Source organism: Staurois parvus, unplaced genomic scaffold, assembly GCF_062004578.1.
Source record: "Staurois parvus isolate SC_StPar_1 unplaced genomic scaffold, SC_StPar_1.0 ptg000469l, whole genome shotgun sequence".
Lineage (NCBI taxonomy): Eukaryota > Metazoa > Chordata > Amphibia > Anura > Ranidae > Staurois > Staurois parvus.
The window spans coordinates 1,940,128-1,960,009 of NW_028318265.1; the positions used below are offsets into that span (position 1 = coordinate 1,940,128).

General features: G+C 41.4%; 1 protein-coding gene across 1 annotated transcript in view; it reads left to right on the forward strand.

The window, feature by feature from the left end:
* Positions 1-19,882, forward strand: part of LOC149452686 (solute carrier organic anion transporter family member 1C1-like) — a 46,279-nt gene that overhangs the window by 12,850 nt on the left and 13,547 nt on the right. The window contains exons 6-10 of the mRNA XM_089689118.1: positions 1,593-1,736; positions 4,270-4,368; positions 5,402-5,611; positions 6,374-6,538; positions 18,330-18,525. Coding sequence (XP_089545244.1) covers positions 1,593-1,736; positions 4,270-4,368; positions 5,402-5,611; positions 6,374-6,538; positions 18,330-18,525 — 814 coding nt within the window. The remainder of the gene's footprint in view (positions 1-1,592; positions 1,737-4,269; positions 4,369-5,401; positions 5,612-6,373; positions 6,539-18,329; positions 18,526-19,882) is intronic.

Below are 19,882 nucleotides of genomic sequence, written 5' to 3' on the forward strand. Positions count from 1 at the left end.
GTTTTCCACTGAAGAATGGGATCATCACATGGATTCTGAGTTACAAGTGGACATTTTCTCACTTTCCTATGTTTTGTGTTTTTTAATGTTGACCCCATGATGCCAACGTAACACAAATATGCAGCCTCACAGAATTGGGCTTTTTTCCATGGGGCCGCATATTTGCGTACCTGTCTTTGTGTTGGGAGAACGCCACACAGTGCGCTCCCAGCACAAAGACCGGGGTGTCACAGAGAGCCCCGGATCCCGTTCTAACAATCGACATGAGCGCTATGATAGCCTCTGATTGGCTATCACAGTGACCACTGTACAGCCTGCCCCTCTTGGTTTTTTTCTCTCTGAATTGGGGGGGGGGGGGAGATACATTGTATACACTCTCTCTCCCTGCATACAGAACAAAAAACTGTTAAAAAAATAAAAAATACAAAAAATAAATAAAAAATTCCTAGATCAAGGTTTGATCTAGTTCAGTGTCTGGGTTAGTGTTTGGGTCAAGGCCAGGGTCAAAGGTCAAAGGTCAGAGTCAAAGGTCAGGATTTTTTTTTTTCAATTGGTGTCAGTCAATGTCAGTGTGTTTTAGGTAAAAAAACAAAAAACAAAATGTGCGTTATGGTTTCTGGGCTGTAGTACAGGTACATACAACAAATAGCATACACATATATGGTATCACTGTGATCGTCAAGAGCTGGAAAATGTATTTTGGGTTGTTCTTTGGTGGTAGGTTATGGTAGTAACAAGAAACACAGCTAAATTTTAAAAAATGATTTTTTCTTTGCTATTTTGGGCCAATTTTCTTTTGATAATAAAAAAAATCAGTAGATATCCAATACAATTTACCACCAATTGAAAGCCCAAGTTGTCCTGAAAAAAACAAGGTATAATTCACCTTGAAGTTCAATGTAGTTGTGATGATATGTACGGTTTTACTAACACATGTCAAAGTTGCAAAATTGTGCTTAGGCATTAAAATTTATTTTACCCTTAGGCGTGAAGGGGTTAAATAGCGTTTTTGGTCTTTCACCAGTCTTTGCACTATAATTATTTTGTTTAGCGCAGCACAGTATTTCTAGTTACGAATCACTTCTGACAAGTTTTCCTGATACCAAAAGAAAAAAAGGTGACAGGAGGAAGCTCCAGCTGTTTGACAGCCTCAGCTCTGTTCCTGTGAGCTGTGTGAATGGGGAGTGTGTCTCTTCTCTCCAATCAGCTCTCTGAGTTCTCCTCACTGAGCTTTGCAGAGCTTTCTGCTCTCCATCCCCTTTTTTTCTGAAATCTCAGAAAACTTTATAAACTGTGGTCTTTGAACAGATGTAGAGAAGAGAACACTGCAGATAAGCAGGTACAACTTATGGAGGGGGATTTGTTTCATCTCTGTATCAACTGAGGCCAGTCACTTCATTGGGTATATGTATGTAAGGGTTTACAACCACTTTAAGAGAAAAAAGTCAATAATGTCCACTTGATTGCATATTCAGATATCATAGCACAGTAAGCATCCAATAACCTTTTACTAAGCTTCCAGTAGTCAAGAGATGCTTTCACTAAGGTTTATGGCCCCTCCCATTCAATCTTGTTGTTATATTGTATTTCAGATTGTGCCAAGGAAACCAACTACATGTGGGTGTACATCTTAATTGGGAACATGCTGCGTGGAATTGGAGAGACTCCCATTACCCCGCTGGGAATTTCATACATTGATGATTTTGCTGGAACTGAAAACACAGCTCTCTATTTGTGTAAAATCCTTTCCTGCTTCTATGCGTTATATAAATACAGAACTTAAATAATTCCACAGCAGACTAGATAAGTAATCCTATGCCTTAAAGGGAAGCTATAATGGTTTGGGCCAGGGGCAGACAAACAACTCATGGGACCCCCGGGCAATAGGGGTTCATGGGGCCCCTGTGTCCTTGCCCAAACTCAAAAAAGCCTATGAAAAAGGTACCAGGGGCATCTCATGGGGCCCCCTACTAACCCCGGGCCCTCGCGCAGTGCCCGAGTTTCCAAATGGTCAGCCTGCCCCTGGTTTGGGCTCAATATGTTCTCAGGGTATGTTCACACCAGCAGTTCTGTTACAATGCAGCAGCTGGTGTGCGGTCTGTCCGGATCAACACAGTGCTGATGAGCTGATCTAGACAGATCGCTCTGTTCATCTTTATTTTTAACAAACTGTACTGAAATGTCACAGAAAGAATTCATAAAGTTCACTTGGTCACCCTGTGACAGTGGATTGCCTCACTGAAAAAAGTACTGCACATAGTACTTTTTCAGCACACACCTCCCTCACGCCACTGGAACGCAGCATTGTGAACTAGGCAGAAAAGGAGAAAAGGCATTTTTCCTAGTCATGCAGTGGGAATGTGCTGGAATAGCTGCAGTTTCACCGCATCTGATGTGAATGAACCCTTAATCTGTTTCTTAAACTTGATCCATTTCAGGCCCCATCCACATCTCGTGATTTGGGATCAAGAGCAGAATTGCTGTGATTCTGCCTGCAGTCTCAAATCACGTGGCAATTGCTGCACAACGTGCTGCAGGCGTTTGACTGCCATTATCCTTTAATGGCACCCCATACACAATATGATTCTGCCGCGATTGTCACGCAGCAGACCGCACTTTCACAATTTGTGTGAAGCTTTCACCTGAAAAGCAGCAGGAGCTTCTTTTCGGACAACAAACGCATATAGTGCAACCAGTTTAAGTGAATGGGCTGCTCCATGCCACATGCAGAATTGCATGAAAGTCACAATGTCAAAATTGTGATAATGTGAATGGAGACTTAGGGGTTAATTTACTAAAGGCAAATAGGCGGTGCACTGCAAGTGCACTTGGAAGTGCATTGAAAGTGCAATTGCTCTTGATCTGAAGGGAACATGCAAGGAAAATAAAACACAGCATTTTTGCTTGCACATGATTGGATGAAAGAAAACACCAGAGCTTTGCCTCATTTGAGAGCTTCTCCTTGGATATAAAGCAACTGCATTTGCAGGTGCACTTGTGGTGCACAGTATATTTACCTTTAGGAAATCAACCCCTTAGAATTGTTGTTTACTAACCTTTTACCCATATGGAAGAAAAATATATTTGAAATATATTTGAAAAATATTCTTCCCAAATATATTGACATATATTTGAAATACTACAATTTTGGCCATATTAAATATATATCAAAATATATATATATATATATATATATATATATATATATATATATATATATATATACACTGCATGTTGAAATGCGTTTTTATATATTACAAAATATATGAAACCTATTTTTAAAAATATACTTTTTTAAAATATATTCTTCAGATTTTTTTTAACATATAAAAAAGTAATTTTAACATATTTTTACATATATTTGTAAATGCATACCAAAAATGTAGATTTTTATATTTTAAAGTCAAACAGTATATTTGAAATGTATTTTCAAAAATATTTTTCATATATTTTGTAATAAAAACACATTTCAACATGCAGTAAATATATAGATATATATATATTTATTGAAATATATTTTGAAATATATTGAATATGGCCACAACTGTAGTATTTCAAATATATGTCAATATATTTGGGAAGAATATTTTTCAAATATATTTCAAATATACTGTATTTTTCTTCCATGTGGGTAATACAGGGAGCATCTGTAATAACACAGGATTCTCAGAACACTCAGGGTTTTCCAATGAGAGGATACAGCAGCAGGTGTCTCCTTTTAGGCACTCTGATTGAAAATTCAAGCTAATATATATGGAAGAAATGGGTAAAGTCACTGTTTAGCTCGAGCTATTGATCTTTGTAAAGCAAGGCCAACAACTTGCAGGCTAAAAAGAAAATATAAAATATGTATATGTAATATTTTCTATTTCCCTGACTAGAAAAAACTTACATTTGTATTTTTCAGTACTAGAAAAGAAATAGCATACTGTATATACCGCATAAAACAGTTGCTAAAGCAGAACTAAAGTCTAAAATAGAAAAAATCTGTGTGCATATGTGCAATGTCTGTTCTGCAATAAAATAAATCTACATGCTTTCTCTCAGTCTTTTGTAGAGTGTACACTGGGCTGCGCATGTGCAGCTCAGTTTACATTCCAGGATAGTGCATATGCCCTGGGATGAATGCACACCTGCGCATGTACAGGAATGAAGAAAGACCTAAAATGTCTTTTATTTATTTTCCTGCTTATTATGATTTTTTAAATAGTTATATTTTATCTGCTGGTGCAGACAGTGTTTACCAATTTTTTTATTTCTGTCCCATAGCTTTTCTTCATGCAGTGGGCCTGTTTGGGCCGATGATCGGGTTCACATTGGGTTCCTTCTTTGCCAAACTCTACGTTGATGTTGGCTTTGTGGATATGGGTGAGTGTAAGGCACTGAAGTCACAGAATGGTAACACTAATTCTCATTCTCATTAATGAGGACATATGTAATATACACAGATTGTTAGCCCTGCTCAAGACTGGCCTCTCTCATGCATAGAAATCTTGGGTGTTGGCCATTGTAGTCCACCTTCACTCTATATTAAGAATATGAAAGAATGTCAGCTGCACTCCACTTTAAGAACTGATGAACTGACTGCATACAGTAATGTCTCCCACCCAAACAACAACCATCCGTAATGTGTTTCACCACTCCTGGCTTGCTCACAAGGATAGGGAAAGTCATGTAATATAGTTTCAACACTTATACACAACAATTTTGGGATCAGAATTAAAAAAAAATCACTTTCCCCAAAAGTGTGTTTGTTTCAGTTAAATATACTATTGAATTTAACATTTACAAGACATTAAAGTGGAGCTCTACCCAAAAGGGGAAAATCCACCGCTTTAAGGCTTTAACCCCACTTCACATTATGGATTGGCCTTTGGGGAATGGGGGGGGGGAAGGGTATCCGATTTTACATGTACTCACTCCCACTTCCCTTCCCCTCCTTCCCTGTAGTCTTCTGGGACACATGACAGGTTCCAGAAGACTATGGGACCAATCACAAGGTGCAGCGCTACTTTCACATGTGCAATGGACACCTGGCTGTGAAGCCTTAAGCTGTCACAGCTGGGTGCCCACACTTAAGATGCTGGCGTCAGGGAGTGCGGATGGGTGGTGAAACCGGCTGCAGTGAGAACACCGTGGGATCGTGGGACAGGTGAGTGTCTGTATTTTAAAAGTCAGCAGCTACAATTTTTGTAGCTGCTGACTTTTATTTTTTTACATTTTGATTGGAATTCTGCTTTAAGTAATGATAATAAAAGTATCACATGGGATACATTTCCAGCTCCTGTTCAGAAAAAATTGTCAGAAATAAAATGCCAATCTTAAAGTGTAATGACAGTAATATTTGAATGGCAGCATCAGGTTGAACAAACACTTCTACCAGTCAATGTTCCTCTTGCAGATGAAGTGACCATCTCCCCGCAGGACACACGCTGGGTGGGTGCCTGGTGGATGGGATTCTTGGTTGCGGGGATAGTCAGTCTGCTGGCGGCCATTCCTTTTTTCTTTCTGCCAAAGAGTATGAAGAGGCCAGAGGGACAGAAATCTCCTGACATACTGACATTTAAAGACAAGGAAAGGCTAGAGCCTCAGAAAAAGGCAACAATGAAAGGTGAGCAGACCACTTTTTTATTTACTCTTTTCTGATGTCTTCTGGGTGGCCATGTGACTCTATTTGTTCTCTTCTTCCTCGGTCTTCTGCAAGCAGCAAGAGGTTCTGGATGATGCAGAAAGTACCACTGCATCATCCATTACATCAATACACTGTGAGTACTGGGCGCTGTGCTCGAACAGGGGGATATGATACCCTGCACTGACTAAGTGATGCTGAGAGTCATTCAAACCAGAAGACCGAGGACATCTTGTAGCAAAGAAAAAGTACTATGGTGGACAGCCCCAGATAAAAACAAGCATTTCAACCTTAAAGTGGAAGTATAGGCAAAACATTTTTTTTAATTTTGGATAGAGTAAGGGAAGGTAATAATCATTGTCATTTTATTTTTTTTTTCGCCATTTGTGTCCATAGGCAAAACAGGAAGTGAAAGGAAATCCCTGCAAACTAATGGATTTTCTTGAAGACCCCCAGGTCACCAGAACAAGTGCCCCATTGATAGATTTCCCCTCTATTACTTTTATAGAGACAATCAAGAATTTGGGATTTTATTTTACTTTCACTTTCAACAATAATGGTAAACTGGACAAATAGAGAGGGTGACTTTTCCTAAAGGGGGCAAAGAGAGCAATAAAAAAATACATAGGTGTCTTATCCCTCTGCACTCTGTTCAAAACAGAATTATACTTTAAACTGCTTGCTACAGGACATAAAAAAATAGCTTGGAGTTGGGCATTAACCCTTTGTGTGCCTTCCTTCTAGGATTCATCCAGGCACTGAAAAAGCTGGCGTGTAACCATCTATATATCCTGCTGATGGCCATGACATTGCTGCAAGTGAACAGCTTCATTGGCTTCATAACGTACAAACCGAAATACATGGAGCAGCAGTATGGACTGTCCATCTCCAGATCTAATTTCATCACTGGTGAGTCCCAGACTACTATGCAGTTGCTTGCCCCATAATATGGCATCAACACATGAAAGATATGGAACTAAGGGAAGTCCCATAGTATAATGCTGATTTTTAATGTGAATGAAAACGTTAATGATGAATGATGTTAAATATTGCATTGAAAGTGTTTTGCTATATCTATTCACTAAGTGCAAAAAAAGCTGATGACCTGCTGAAAATCTTACGAGATTAAACTTTCTATTTTTTCTACCCATGCTCTTCTTAGTTACACTGTTCACAGCTTTCTCTGAAAGCTCCAAAACACCTACATACTATGTTCTGAAAATGAGGAAGGGGAGGTGTTCCGTAGGTCTTTCCTAGGATGAAAGCATTGCTCCTCCATACATACAGTACAGCGAGTGAATGTTGTCACCCTAGGACTGGAAGTGTGTTACTGGGAGAATAACCAGGGGAACATAAAAGAAAAATGTCTAAAAAAAGAAAAGAAAATGAATGCAGCCACCACATTGACACATCCAAGGAATGGTAAATTTAAACTTCAACATATTCTAATTTTGTTCTTGGGTTTAGATATGGTTTAAATATAGTTTTTGTCTCCTCTTTACCTTTCATTTAGATTTGTGTACTAGTCTTACCTCTCAACTTTGTGTATCAGTTCATCAGCTGGAACTTCTTGAGTCTTGGACAAATATCCTCTCCTTTATTGGCAATTAAAAAAAAAAGTAGTCCTATCTTTTAGTGGAAGTAGCCCTCTCCTATATCAGAAGTAGGCATCTGCTTTACTAGAAGAACTCCTCTCTCTTAAGAGAAATAGTCCTCTCTTATGTCAGAAGTAATCATCTTCTTCATTGGCAGCAGTCCTCTTCATTAATAACAGTAGTCCTATCTTTTAGAAGAAGTAGTTCTCTCCTATCTTAGAGGTAGTCCCCTTCTATATCAGTAGTCATCTCCTTTATTAAAAGTATCTCTCTCCTTTTTCAAATGTAGTCTTTATCAGAAATAGTCATCTCCTTATTCAGATGTAGTCCTCTCCTTAATCAGATGTAGTCCTCTCCTTGATCAGATGTAGTCCTCTCCTTGATCAGAAGTAGTCCTCTCCTTAATCAGATGTAGTCCTCTCCTTGATCAGATGTAGTCCTCTCCTTGATCAGATGTAGTCTTCTACTTGATCAGAAGTAGTCATCTCCTTATTCAGATGTAGTCCTCTCCTTGATCAGATGTAGTCTTCTCCTTGATCAGAAGTAGTCCTCTCCTTAATCAGATGTAGTCTTCTCCTTAATCAGATGTAGTCTTCGCCTTGATCAGAAGTAGTCCTCTCCTTAATCAGATGTAGTCCTCTCCTTGATCAGATGTAGTCCTCTCCTTGATCAGCAGTAGTCCTCTCCTTAATCAGGTGTAGTCCTCTCCTTGATCAGATGTAGTCCTCTCCTTGATCAGATGTAGTCTTCTCCTTTATCAGAAGTAGTCCTCTCCTTAATCAGATGTAGTCTTCTCATAATCAGATGCAGTACTCTCCTTGAATAGATGTAGTCCTCTCCCTATTCAGATGTAGTCTTCTCGATCAGATGTACTCCTCTCCTTATTCAAATGTAGTCTTCTCCTTGATCAGATGTAGTCCTCTTCTTAATCAGATGTAGTCTTCTTGATCAGATGTAGTCCTCTTCTTATTCAGATGTAGTCTTCTTCTTGATCAGATGTAGTCCTTTTCTTAATCAGATGTAGTCTTCTTGATCAGATGTAATCCTCTCCTTATTCAGATGTAGTCTTCTCCTTGATCAGATGTAGTCCTCTCCTTATTCAGATGCAGTCTTCTCGATCAGATGTACTCCTCTCCTTATTCAGATGTAGTCTTCTCCTTAATCAGATGTAGTTTTCTCCTTGATCAGAAGTAGTCCTCTCCTTAATCAGATGTAGTCCTCTCCTTGATCAGATGTAGTCTTCTCCTTGATCAGAAGTAGTCTTCTCCTTGATCAGAAGTAGTCCTCTCCTTAATCAGATGTAGTCTTCTCCTTGATCAGATGTAGTCCTCTCCTTAATCAGATGTAGTCATCTCCTTGATCAGATGTAGTCCTCTCCTTGATCAGAAGTAGTCCTCTCCTTAATCAGATGTAGTCCTCTCCTTGATCAGATGTAGTCCTCTCCTTGATCAGATGTAGTCCTCTCCTTGATCAGATGTAGTCTTCTCCTTTATCAGAAGTAGTCCTCTCCTTATTCAGATGTAGTCTTCTCATAATCAGATGCAGTACTCTCCTTGAATAGATGTAGTCCTCTCCTTAATCAGATGTAGTCTTCTCGATCAGATGTACTCCTCTCCTTATTCAAATGTAGTCTTCTCCTTGATCAGATGTAGTCCTCTTCTTAATCAGATGTAGTCTTCTTGATCAGATGTAGTCCTCTCCTTATTCAGATGTAGTCTTCTTCTTGATCAGATGTAGTCCTTTTCTTAATCAGATGTAGTCTTCTCCTTAATCAGATGTAGTCTTCTCCTTGATCAGAAGTAGTCCTCTCCTTAATCAGATGTAGTCCTCTCCTTGATCAGATGTAGTCCTCTCCTTGATCAGAAGTAGTCCTCTCCTTAATCAGATGTAGTCCTCTCCTTGATCAGATGTAGTCCTCTCCTTGATCAGATGTAGTCTTCTCCTTTATCAGAAGTAGTCCTCTCCTTAATCAGATGTAGTCTTCTCATAATCAGATGCAGTACTCTCCTTGAATAGATGTAGTCTTCTCCTTGATCAGATGTAGTCCTCTTCTTAATCAGATGTAGTCTTCTTGATCAGATGTAGTCCTCTCCTTATTCAGATGTAGTCTTCTTCTTGATCAGATGTAGTCCTCTCCTTATTCAGATGCAGTCTTCTCGATCAGATGTACTCCTCTCCTTATTCAGATGTAGTCTTCTCCTTGATCAGATGTAGTCCTCTCCTTAATCAGATGTAGTCCTCTCCTTGATCAGATGTAGTCTTCTCCTTGATCAGAAGTAGTCCTCTCATTGATCAGAAGTAGTCCTCTCCTTAATCAGATGTAGTCTTCTCCTTGATCAGATGTAGTCCTCTCCTTAATCAGATGTAGTCATCTCCTTGATCAGATGTAGTCTTCTCCTTGATCAGAAGTAGTCCTCTCCTTAATCAGATGTAGTCCTCTCCTTGATCAGATGTAGTCCTCTCCTTGATCAGAAGTAGTCCTCTCCTTAATCAGATGTAGTCCTCTCCTTGATCAGATGTAGTCCTCTCCTTGATCAGATGTAGTCTTCTCCTTGATCAGAAGTAGTCCTCTCCTTGATCATATGTAGTCCTCTCCTTGATCAGATGTAGTCTTCTACTTGATCAGAAGTAGTCATCTCCTTATTCAGATGTAGTCCTCTCCTTAATCATATGTAGTCCTCTCCTTGATCAGAAGTAGTCCTCTCCTTAATCAGATGTAGTCCTCTCCTTAATCAGATGTAGTCCTCTCCTTGATCAGATGTAGTCTTCTCCTTGATCAGAAGTAGTCCTCTCCTTAATCAGATGTAGTCTTCTCCTTAATCAGATGTAGTCTTCTCCTTGATCAGAAGTAGTCCTCTCCTTAATCAGATGTAGTTCTCTCCTTGATCAGAAGTAGTCCTCTCCTTGATCAGCAGTAGTCCTCTCCTTAATCAGGTGTAGTCCTCTCCTTGATCAGATGTAGTCCTCTCCTTGATCAGATGTAGTCTTCTCCTTTATCAGAAGTAGTCCTCTCCTTAATCAGATGTAGTCTTCTCATAATCAGATGCAGTACTCTCCTTGAATAGATGTAGTCCTCTCCCTATTCAGATGTAGTCTTCTCGATCAGATGTACTCCTCTCCTTATTCAAATGTAGTCTTCTCCTTGATCAGATGTAGTCCTCTTCTTAATCAGATGTAGTCTTCTTGATCAGATGTAGTCCTCTTCTTATTCAGATGTAGTCTTCTTCTTGATCAGATGTAGTCCTTTTCTTAATCAGATGTAGTCTTCTTGATCAGATGTAATCCTCTCCTTATTCAGATGTAGTCTTCTCCTTGATCAGATGTAGTCCTCTCCTTATTCAGATGCAGTCTTCTCGATCAGATGTACTCCTCTCCTTATTCAGATGTAGTCTTCTCCTTGATCAGATGTAGTCCTCTCCTTATTCAGATGCAGTCTTCTCCTTAATCAGATGTAGTTTTCTCCTTGATCAGAAGTAGTCCTCTCCTTAATCAGATGTAGTCCTCTCCTTGATCAGATGTAGTCTTCTCCTTGATCAGAAGTAGTCTTCTCCTTGATCAGAAGTAGTCCTCTCCTTAATCAGATGTAGTCTTCTCCTTGATCAGATGTAGTCCTCTCCTTAATCAGATGTAGTCATCTCCTTGATCAGATGTAGTCCTCTCCTTGATCAGAAGTAGTCCTCACCTTAATCAGATGTAGTCCTCTCCTTGATCAGATGTAGTCCTCTCCTTGATCAGATGTAGTCCTCTCCTTGATCAGATGTAGTCTTCTCCTTTATCAGAAGTAGTCCTCTCCTTATTCAGATGTAGTCTTCTCATAATCAGATGCAGTACTCTCCTTGAATAGATGTAGTCCTCTCCTTAATCAGATGTAGTCTTCTCGATCAGATGTACTCCTCTCCTTATTCAAATGTAGTCTTCTCCTTGATCAGATGTAGTCCTCTTCTTAATCAGATGTAGTCTTCTTGATCAGATGTAGTACTCTCCTTATTCAGATGTAGTCTTCTTCTTGATCAGATGTAGTCCTTTTCTTAATCAGATGTAGTCTTCTCCTTAATCAGATGTAGTCTTCTCCTTGATCAGAAGTAGTCCTCTCCTTAATCAGATGTAGTCCTCTCCTTGATCAGATGTAGTCCTCTCCTTGATCAGAAGTAGTCCTCTCCTTAATCAGATGTAGTCTTCTCCTTGATCAGATGTAGTCCTCTCCTTAATCAGATGTAGTCATCTCCTTGATCAGATGTAGTCCTCTCCTTGATCAGAAGTAGTCCTCTCCTTAATCAGATGTAGTCCTCTCCTTGATCAGATGTAGTCCTCTCCTTGATCAGATGTAGTCCTCTCCTTGATCAGATGTAGTCTTCTCCTTTATCAGAAGTAGTCCTCTCCTTATTCAGATGTAGTCTTCTCATAATCAGATGCAGTACTCTCCTTGAATAGATGTAGTCCTCTCCTTAATCAGATGTAGTCTTCTCGATCAGATGTACTCCTCTCCTTATTCAAATGTAGTCTTCTCCTTGATCAGATGTAGTCCTCTTCTTAATCAGATGTAGTCTTCTTGATCAGATGTAGTCCTCTCCTTATTCAGATGTAGTCTTCTTCTTGATCAGATGTAGTCCTTTTCTTAATCAGATGTAGTCTTCTCCTTAATCAGATGTAGTCTTCTCCTTGATCAGAAGTAGTCCTCTCCTTAATCAGATGTAGTCCTCTCCTTGATCAGATGTAGTCCTCTCCTTGATCAGAAGTAGTCCTCTCCTTAATCAGATGTAGTCCTCTCCTTGATCAGATGTAGTCCTCTCCTTGATCAGATGTAGTCTTCTCCTTTATCAGAAGTAGTCCTCTCCTTAATCAGATGTAGTCTTCTCATAATCAGATGCAGTACTCTCCTTGAATAGATGTAGTCTTCTCCTTGATCAGATGTAGTCCTCTTCTTAATCAGATGTAGTCTTCTTGATCAGATGTAGTCCTCTCCTTATTCAGATGTAGTCTTCTTCTTGATCAGATGTAGTCCTCTCCTTATTCAGATGCAGTCTTCTCGATCAGATGTACTCCTCTCCTTATTCAGATGTAGTCTTCTCCTTGATCAGATGTAGTCCTCTCCTTAATCAGATGTAGTCTTCTCCTTGATCAGAAGTAGTCCTCTCATTGATCAGAAGTAGTCCTCTCCTTAATCAGATGTAGTCTTCTCCTTGATCAGATGTAGTCCTCTCCTTAATCAGATGTAGTCATCTCCTTGATCAGATGTAGTCCTCTCCTTGATCAGAAGTAGTCCTCTCCTTAATCAGATGTAGTCCTCTCCTTGATCAGATGTAGTCCTCTCCTTGATCAGATGTAGTCCTCTCCTTGATCAGAAGTAGTCCTCTCCTTAATCAGATGTAGTCCTCTCCTTGATCAGATGTAGTCCTCTCCTTGATCAGATGTAGTCCTCTCCTTGATCAGAAGTAGTCCTCTCCTTGATCATATGTAGTCCTCTCCTTGATCAGATGTAGTCTTCTACTTGATCAGAAGTAGTCATCTCCTTATTCAGATGTAGTCCTCTCCTTAATCAGATGTAGTCCTCTCCTTGATCAGAAGTAGTCCTCTCCTTAATCAGATGTAGTCCTCTCCTTAATCAGATGTAGTCCTCTCCTTGATCAGATGTAGTCTTCTCCTTGATCAGAAGTAGTCCTCTCCTTAATCAGATGTAGTCTTCTCCTTAATCAGATGTAGTCTTCTCCTTGATCAGAAGTAGTCCTCTCCTTAATCAGATGTAGTTCTCTCCTTGATCAGAAGTAGTCCTCTCCTTGATCAGATGTAGTCCTCTCCTTGATCAGATGTAGTCTTCTACTTGATCAGAAGTAGTCATCTCCTTATTCAGATGTAGTCCTCTTCTTGATCAGATGTAGTCTTCTCCTTGATCAGAAGTAGTCCTCTCCTTAATCAGATGTAGTCTTCTCCTTAATCAGATGTAGTCTTCTCCTTGATCAGAAGTAGTCCTCTCCTTAATCAGATGTAGTCCTCTCCTTGATCAGATGTAGTCCTCTCCTTGATCAGAAGTAGTCCTCTCCTTAATCAGATGTAGTCCTCTCCTTGATCAGATGTAGTCCTCTCCTTGATCAGATGTAGTCTTCTCCTTTATCAGAAGTAGTCCTCTCCTTAATCAGATGTAGTCTTCTCATAATCAGATGCAGTACTCTCCTTGAATAGATGTAGTCTTCTCCTTGATCAGATGTAGTCCTCTTCTTAATCAGATGCAGTCTTCTCGATCAGATGTACTCCTCTCCTTATTCAGATGTAGTCTTCTCCTTGATCAGATGTAGTCCTCTCCTTATTCAGATGCAGTCATCTCCTTAATCAGATGTAGTTTTCTCCTTGATCAGAAGTAGTCCTCTCTTTAATCAGATGTAGTCCTCTCCTTGATCAGATGTAGTCTTCTCCTTGATCAGAAGTAGTCCTCTCATTGATCAGAAGTAGTCCTCTCTTTAATCAGATGTAGTCTTCTCCTTGATCAGATGTAGTCCTCTCCTTAATCAGATGTAGTCATCTCCTTGATCAGATGTAGTCATCTCCTTGATCAGATGTAGTCCTCTCCTTAATCAGATGTAGTCTTCTTCTTGATCAGATGTAGTCCTCTCCTTATTCAGATGTAGTCTTCTTCTTGATCAGATTTAGCCCTCTCCTTAATCAGATGTCTTCTTGATCAGATGTAGTCCTCTCCTTATTCAGATGTAGTCTTCTCCTTATTCAGATGCAGTCTTCTCCTTAATCAGCAGTAGTCCTCTTCTTAATCAGATGTAGTCTTCTCCTTAATCAGATGTAGTCCTCTCCTTAATCAGTAGTAGTCCTCTCCTTAATCAGATGTAGTCCTCTCCTTAATCAGATGTAGTCTTTTTCTTGATCAGATGTAGTCCTCTCCTTATTCAGATGTATTCTTCTCCTTGAACAGAAGTAGTCCTCTCCTTAATCAGATGTAGTCCTCTCGTTAATCAGATTTAATTTTCTCCTTGATCAGAAGTAGTCCTCTCCTTAATTAGATGTAGTCCTCTCCTTGATCAGATGTAGTCTTCTCCTTGGACAGTGGGCAAGCAGACCAGCAGACTCAAAAAACAGGAGGCCTGCACCCTCTGCTCTATACCCACGTAGCAACAGCTGTCTCCTATAGCAACAAAAGAAAAACTCACAGCAGCATGCAGGAATTTCTTAGTCCTCCCCTTAATCAGATGTAGTACTCCCCTTTATCAGATGTAGTCCTGCTCTTTAACAGACACAGTCCTCTCCTTAATCAGAAGTAGCCCTCTCCTCAATCAGACGTAGCCCTCTCCTCAATCAGACGTAGCCCTCTCCTCAATCAGATGTAGCTCTCTTCTTAATCAGAAGTAGCCCTCTCCTCAATCAGACGTAGCCCTTTCCTTAATCAGACGTAGCCCTCTCCGTAAATCAGACGTAGCCCTCTCCTTAATCAGACGTAGCCCTCTCCTTAATCAGACGTAGCCCTCCCCTTAATCAGACGTAGCCCTCTCCTTAATCAGATGTAGCCCTCTCCTAATCAGACGTAGCCCTCTCCTTAATCAGACGTAGCCCTCTCCTTAGTCAGACGTAGCCCTCTCCTTAATCAGACGTAGCCCTCTCCTTAATCAGACATAGCTCTCTCCTTAATCAAACGTAGCCCTCCCCTTAATCAGACGTAGCCCTCTCCTTAATCAGACGTGGCCCGCTCTTTAATCAGATGTAGCCCTCCCCTTAATCAGACGTGGCCCTCTCCTTAATCAGACGTAGTCTTCTCCTTAATCAGACGTAGCCCTCTCCTTAATCAGATGTAGTCTTCTCCTTAATCAGATGTAGCCCTCTCCTTAATCAGATGTAGTCTTCTCCTTAATCAGATGTAGTCTTCTCCTTAATCAGACGTAGCCCTCTCCTTAATCAGATGTAGTCTTCCCCTTAATGAGACGTAGCCCTCTCCTTAATCAGATGTAGTCTTCCCCTTATTGAGACGTAGCCCTCTCCTTAATCAGATGTAGTCTTCCCCTTATTGAGACGTAGCCCTCTCCTTAATCAGATGTAGTCTTCTCCTTAATGAGACGTAGCCCTCTCCTTAATCAGACGTAGCCCTCTCCTTAATCAGACGTAGCCCTCCCCTTAATCAGATGTAGCCCTCCCCTTAATCAGATGTAGCCCTCTCCTTCATTAAGGTTAGGTTCACATTAGTGCGGGCTGCGCACAGTATGGTTTATCGCACTGGGAACAGCACTGCATTAAGTGGTTTTAATGCAGTAGCGTTTTCTGAAAAAGTGCAGGGACCTTTTCCCTGCGTTTTCAGTGGGTACAACAGGAACTCATTCAAATGAATAGTTTCTGGTTCTCGAGCAAACTCTACCACAGGAAAATTGTGTAGATGTGAACCAAGCTTAAAAATAGTCCTCTCGCTTTTAAGTTATCCACTCCTTTAATAGAAATATTCATATCATGTAGAAGTATTGGTCAAATAATAAGTTAACTGCAATGTGCAACTTTATATTTACTGGATGAATGGAGGGTAAATTAAAAATGTAATAAAATAGATAAAATGGTAAGCAATAAGCATAGAATAGATCTAACAGGACCACCTAGAGGTAGTTTCCCCTCAAAAGCCATCAGGTGGCAGCATAGTACAGACCAGTAGATACTCAGATAACAAGGTCTAAAGCTAGGTTCACAAAACCTGCGTGCATTCCTAATCCATGCTGCGATAACAGACTCCCAAGGGTGCCATTAATTCTTAATGGGTCCCCATGCGTCATTAATTGCTGTATGATTTTAAAAAAATCATGAAATTATTTCCCTGCTTTTCTGCAGACTCTTGAACAGAATGGGCTGCTTACACACAAAACACAGGTCGCACAAGTGTGAACCTAGCTATGTCTTTGTCCCGAGCTGTGTCCTGGGAATTGCAGCATTGACAAGTCTAAATGTGTTTAGGGTAGGGTCATCAGGACACCAATCACTGTCAAGTGAAGTGCTGTAGAAGCCAATTAGTGTGAAGTGAACAGCAGTGGGCAGGTATCAGAGAATCTTTGAACAGAGGCTTTGATAGTACAGTTATTTCGAAACATAATATAGGGGGAAAGCTCTAAAACATAAATGGTGCAGTTCAATCTGATATGTATGCAGTTACTTGCATTTGGCCCCTAGTGTCAGAATCTCTCTCTCACTCAGGATGGGGTCATAGCAAGGGATACCAGGAATGTTTCCCCAGGCGGCTGGCTAAATTCCAGGAACAATCTCACAAACCAGAGGCTGGAGCGTGGCTGTAGAAGAAGTACCACTCAACTGGAAATGGGGCTCACAGACAGAGTGACTGGGTCTAAAGTAGAAGCTGCTTGCTCCAGTGTTCTCAGCTGGATGTACACAAGATGAAAACCATGCTGGAGGACCCAGTGACTGGTGACAGCTGAAGTGCCCAGTCATTGTTCCATCAAGCTGTAATACACAGCCCGATGACTAGATCAGGACTAGATCAGGAACTATAGCTGGCTGGTGTTTCTTTTACCTATAGCAGCTGCAGCAAGTTAGGCTACCGGTACTTGGATGCCCCCAGGTCTCAGAGAGTGATGTTACAGTTCCTGGCCAGATGGCATTGGGACTGAGTGACTGGGACAAGAAAGGGTACCTGTAGTCCCGAGGCTGGTCAGGCAGTAGACTGCAGCTGGTAGTGAAATTCAGCTTACCTGCTGTGTGTAGTGGTTTTTGCAGCAGCCTGGATCCTCCTCTTCTCAGGTCCCTCACCGCCACTCCTGGCTGCTCCCTCCTGTCAGATGCCCCCACAGCAAGCAGCTTGCTATGGGGGCACTCGCAATTCCATGTGTCCATTCATACACTGAGCCACAGCTTGGCCCTGCCTCCCCCCTCTCCTCATTGGCTGACTGGCTTGATTGACAGCAGCAGGAGGCAATGGCTCCCACTTGCTGTCTCAGCCAATGAGGAGGCAAGGCCCCCATGGACAGCCGAGGCTGTTATTCCTATCTTTGGATCGTGATGAGGCTCAGGTACGTATTGAGGGGGCTGGGGGCACTGCTACATGAATGTATGAAGGTAAAAAACCTTGAGCCTTTACGACCACTTTAACCCTCAGCTGATGGGAGAAGCTGGAAGGCTGCCACACACAGCTAATGGAGGCTTACATTTACTTATTTCCCTTGGATGCAATGACACACAATGAGCTGCGAATAAACACCAACATGCTGGACATGTCTATCATCATAAAGTAGTATTAAATTTGATGCACGCAGTGTAGGGAGGCACAACTCTAGTCCCTTCATGCAAGGATGGCTCTATAGGATGATGAAAAGAAAGGAGCAGCCCTAAAACAGGAAATCTGGGACAGTGGTTGTAAAGGCTGAAGGTTTTTTACCTACATGCATTCTATGCATGAAAGTAAAAAACCTTCTGTGTGCTGCTCCCCCTACATCCCCCCCTAAAACTCACCTGAGCCCTCTCTCGATCCAGCAATGTGCATGAAAGCCTCAACTGTCCCAGGACTCTCTCTCCTCATTGACTGAGACAGCAGCAGGAGCCATTAGCTTTCAATGCTGTCAATCACAGCCAATGAGCCAATGAGGAGAGAGCGGGAGGCGTGTGTCTTATGGCTGCAAAAAGCTGGGCTCAAGAGTGAGCACGTACCATTGCCCCCATAGCAAGCTGCAAGCGACTCCTCCAGCTGGTCAAGCTGGAGGAGTCAGGAGCGCTGGTGAGAGACCCAAGAAAAAGAGGACTGGGGCTGCTCTGTGCATAACCACTGCACAGAGCAGGAAAGTATAACATGGTTGTTATTTTTTTTTTAAAGGCTGAACCTATAACACCACTTTAATCAGAATCAAAGGCAAGGAATAAAAGATAAAAAAAACTGCAGCTCCATAAATTATTAAATAAACTGCTAAAAATGATTACAAATGGAGGGTTTAAATTTATTCTAAAGCTTAAAAAAAGCTGAAACACACAATAAGCACAGAAATAACACAAAAGAACATAACACTTGGTAGTAGGTGATGGATGATAATTAATAATATAAGACTATTTTGCCTTTACTTACGTGCTGATTATTTCATCCATTTGAATTAATGAGCTTCTTATATCTAACAACTGGATTTTGTCACTTGCAGGTGTATCCACTTTACCAGCAGCCGCAACCGGCATGTTCCTTGGAGGACTGATCATGAAGAAGTACAAATTCGGTTTACTATCGGCATCTAAAATGGCGTTTGTCGCATCATTTGTTGCCTTCATTCTGTCTCTCTCTGTGTTTATCATTGGTTGTGAGAACCGTGAGGTTGCTGGGATCACTGTGACTTATAATGGGCAAGTCAATTAATAATTTCTAATTTTCCTAATCTCCAGATAATCTTGGAAGATATCATTTTTTTCAGGCATCAAAACTCTTTGTGACTTTTCTGCAAAAATATACACTGCTCAAAAAAATTAAAGGAACACTTTGAAAACACATCAGATCTCAATGGGGAATAATATCATGTTGGATATCTATACTGATATGGACTGGGTAATGTGTTAGGAACGTAAGGATGCCCCATCGTTTGATGGAAATGAAAATTATCAACCTAAAGAGGACTGAATTCAAAGACACCTTGAAAATCAAAGTGACAAAAATGATGCAGCAGGCTAGTCCATTTTGCTGAAATTTCATTGCAGCAACTCAAAATGGAACTCAGTAGTTTGTATGGCCCCCACATGCTTGTATGCATACCTGACAATGTTGGGGCATGCTCCTAATGAGACGACGGATGGTATCCTGGGGTATTTCCTCCCAGATCTGAACCAGGGCATCACTGAGCTCCTGGACGGTCTGAGGTGCAACCTTGCGGCGCTGGATGGACTGAAGCATGATATCCCAGAGACTTTCCATTGGATTTAGGCCAGGCGAGTATGGGGACCATTCAATGGTATCAAGGCCTTCATTCTCCAGGAACTGCCTGCATGCTCTCACCACGAGACCAGGCATTGTCGTGCACCAGGAGGAACCCAGGACCCACTGCACCAGCATCTAACAATGGGTCCAAGGATTTCATCCCGATACCTAATGGCAGTCAGGGTGCCATTGTTTAGCCTGTAGAGGTCTGTGCATCCCTCCATAGATATGCTTCCCCAGACCATCACTGACCCACCACCAAACGATCATGCTAAATGATGTTACAGGCAGCATAACGTTCTCCATGGCTTCTCCAGACCCTTTCACGTCTGTCACATGTGCTCAGAGTGAACCTGCTCTCATCTGTGAAAACTACAGGGCACCAGTGGCGGACTTGCCAGTTCTGGTGTTCAATGGCAAATGCCAATCGAGCTCTCTGGTGCTAGGCAGTGAGCACAGGGCCCACTAGAGGATGTCTGGCTCTCAGGCCACCCTCATTAAGTCTGTTTCTGATTGTTTGGTCAGAGACATTCACACCAGTGGCCTGCTGGAGGTCATTTTGTAGAGCTCTGACAGTGCTCATCCTGTTCTTCCTTGCACAAAGAAGCAGAAACCGGTCCTGCTGATGGTTTAAGGACCTTCTACAGCCCTGTGCAGCTCTCCTATAGTAACTGCCTGTCTCCTGGAATCTCTACTCTTGTGCTGGGAAACACAGCAAATCTTCTGGCCATGGCACGTCTGATGTGCCATCCTGGAGGAGTTGGACTGCCTGTGCAACCTCTGTAGGGTCCA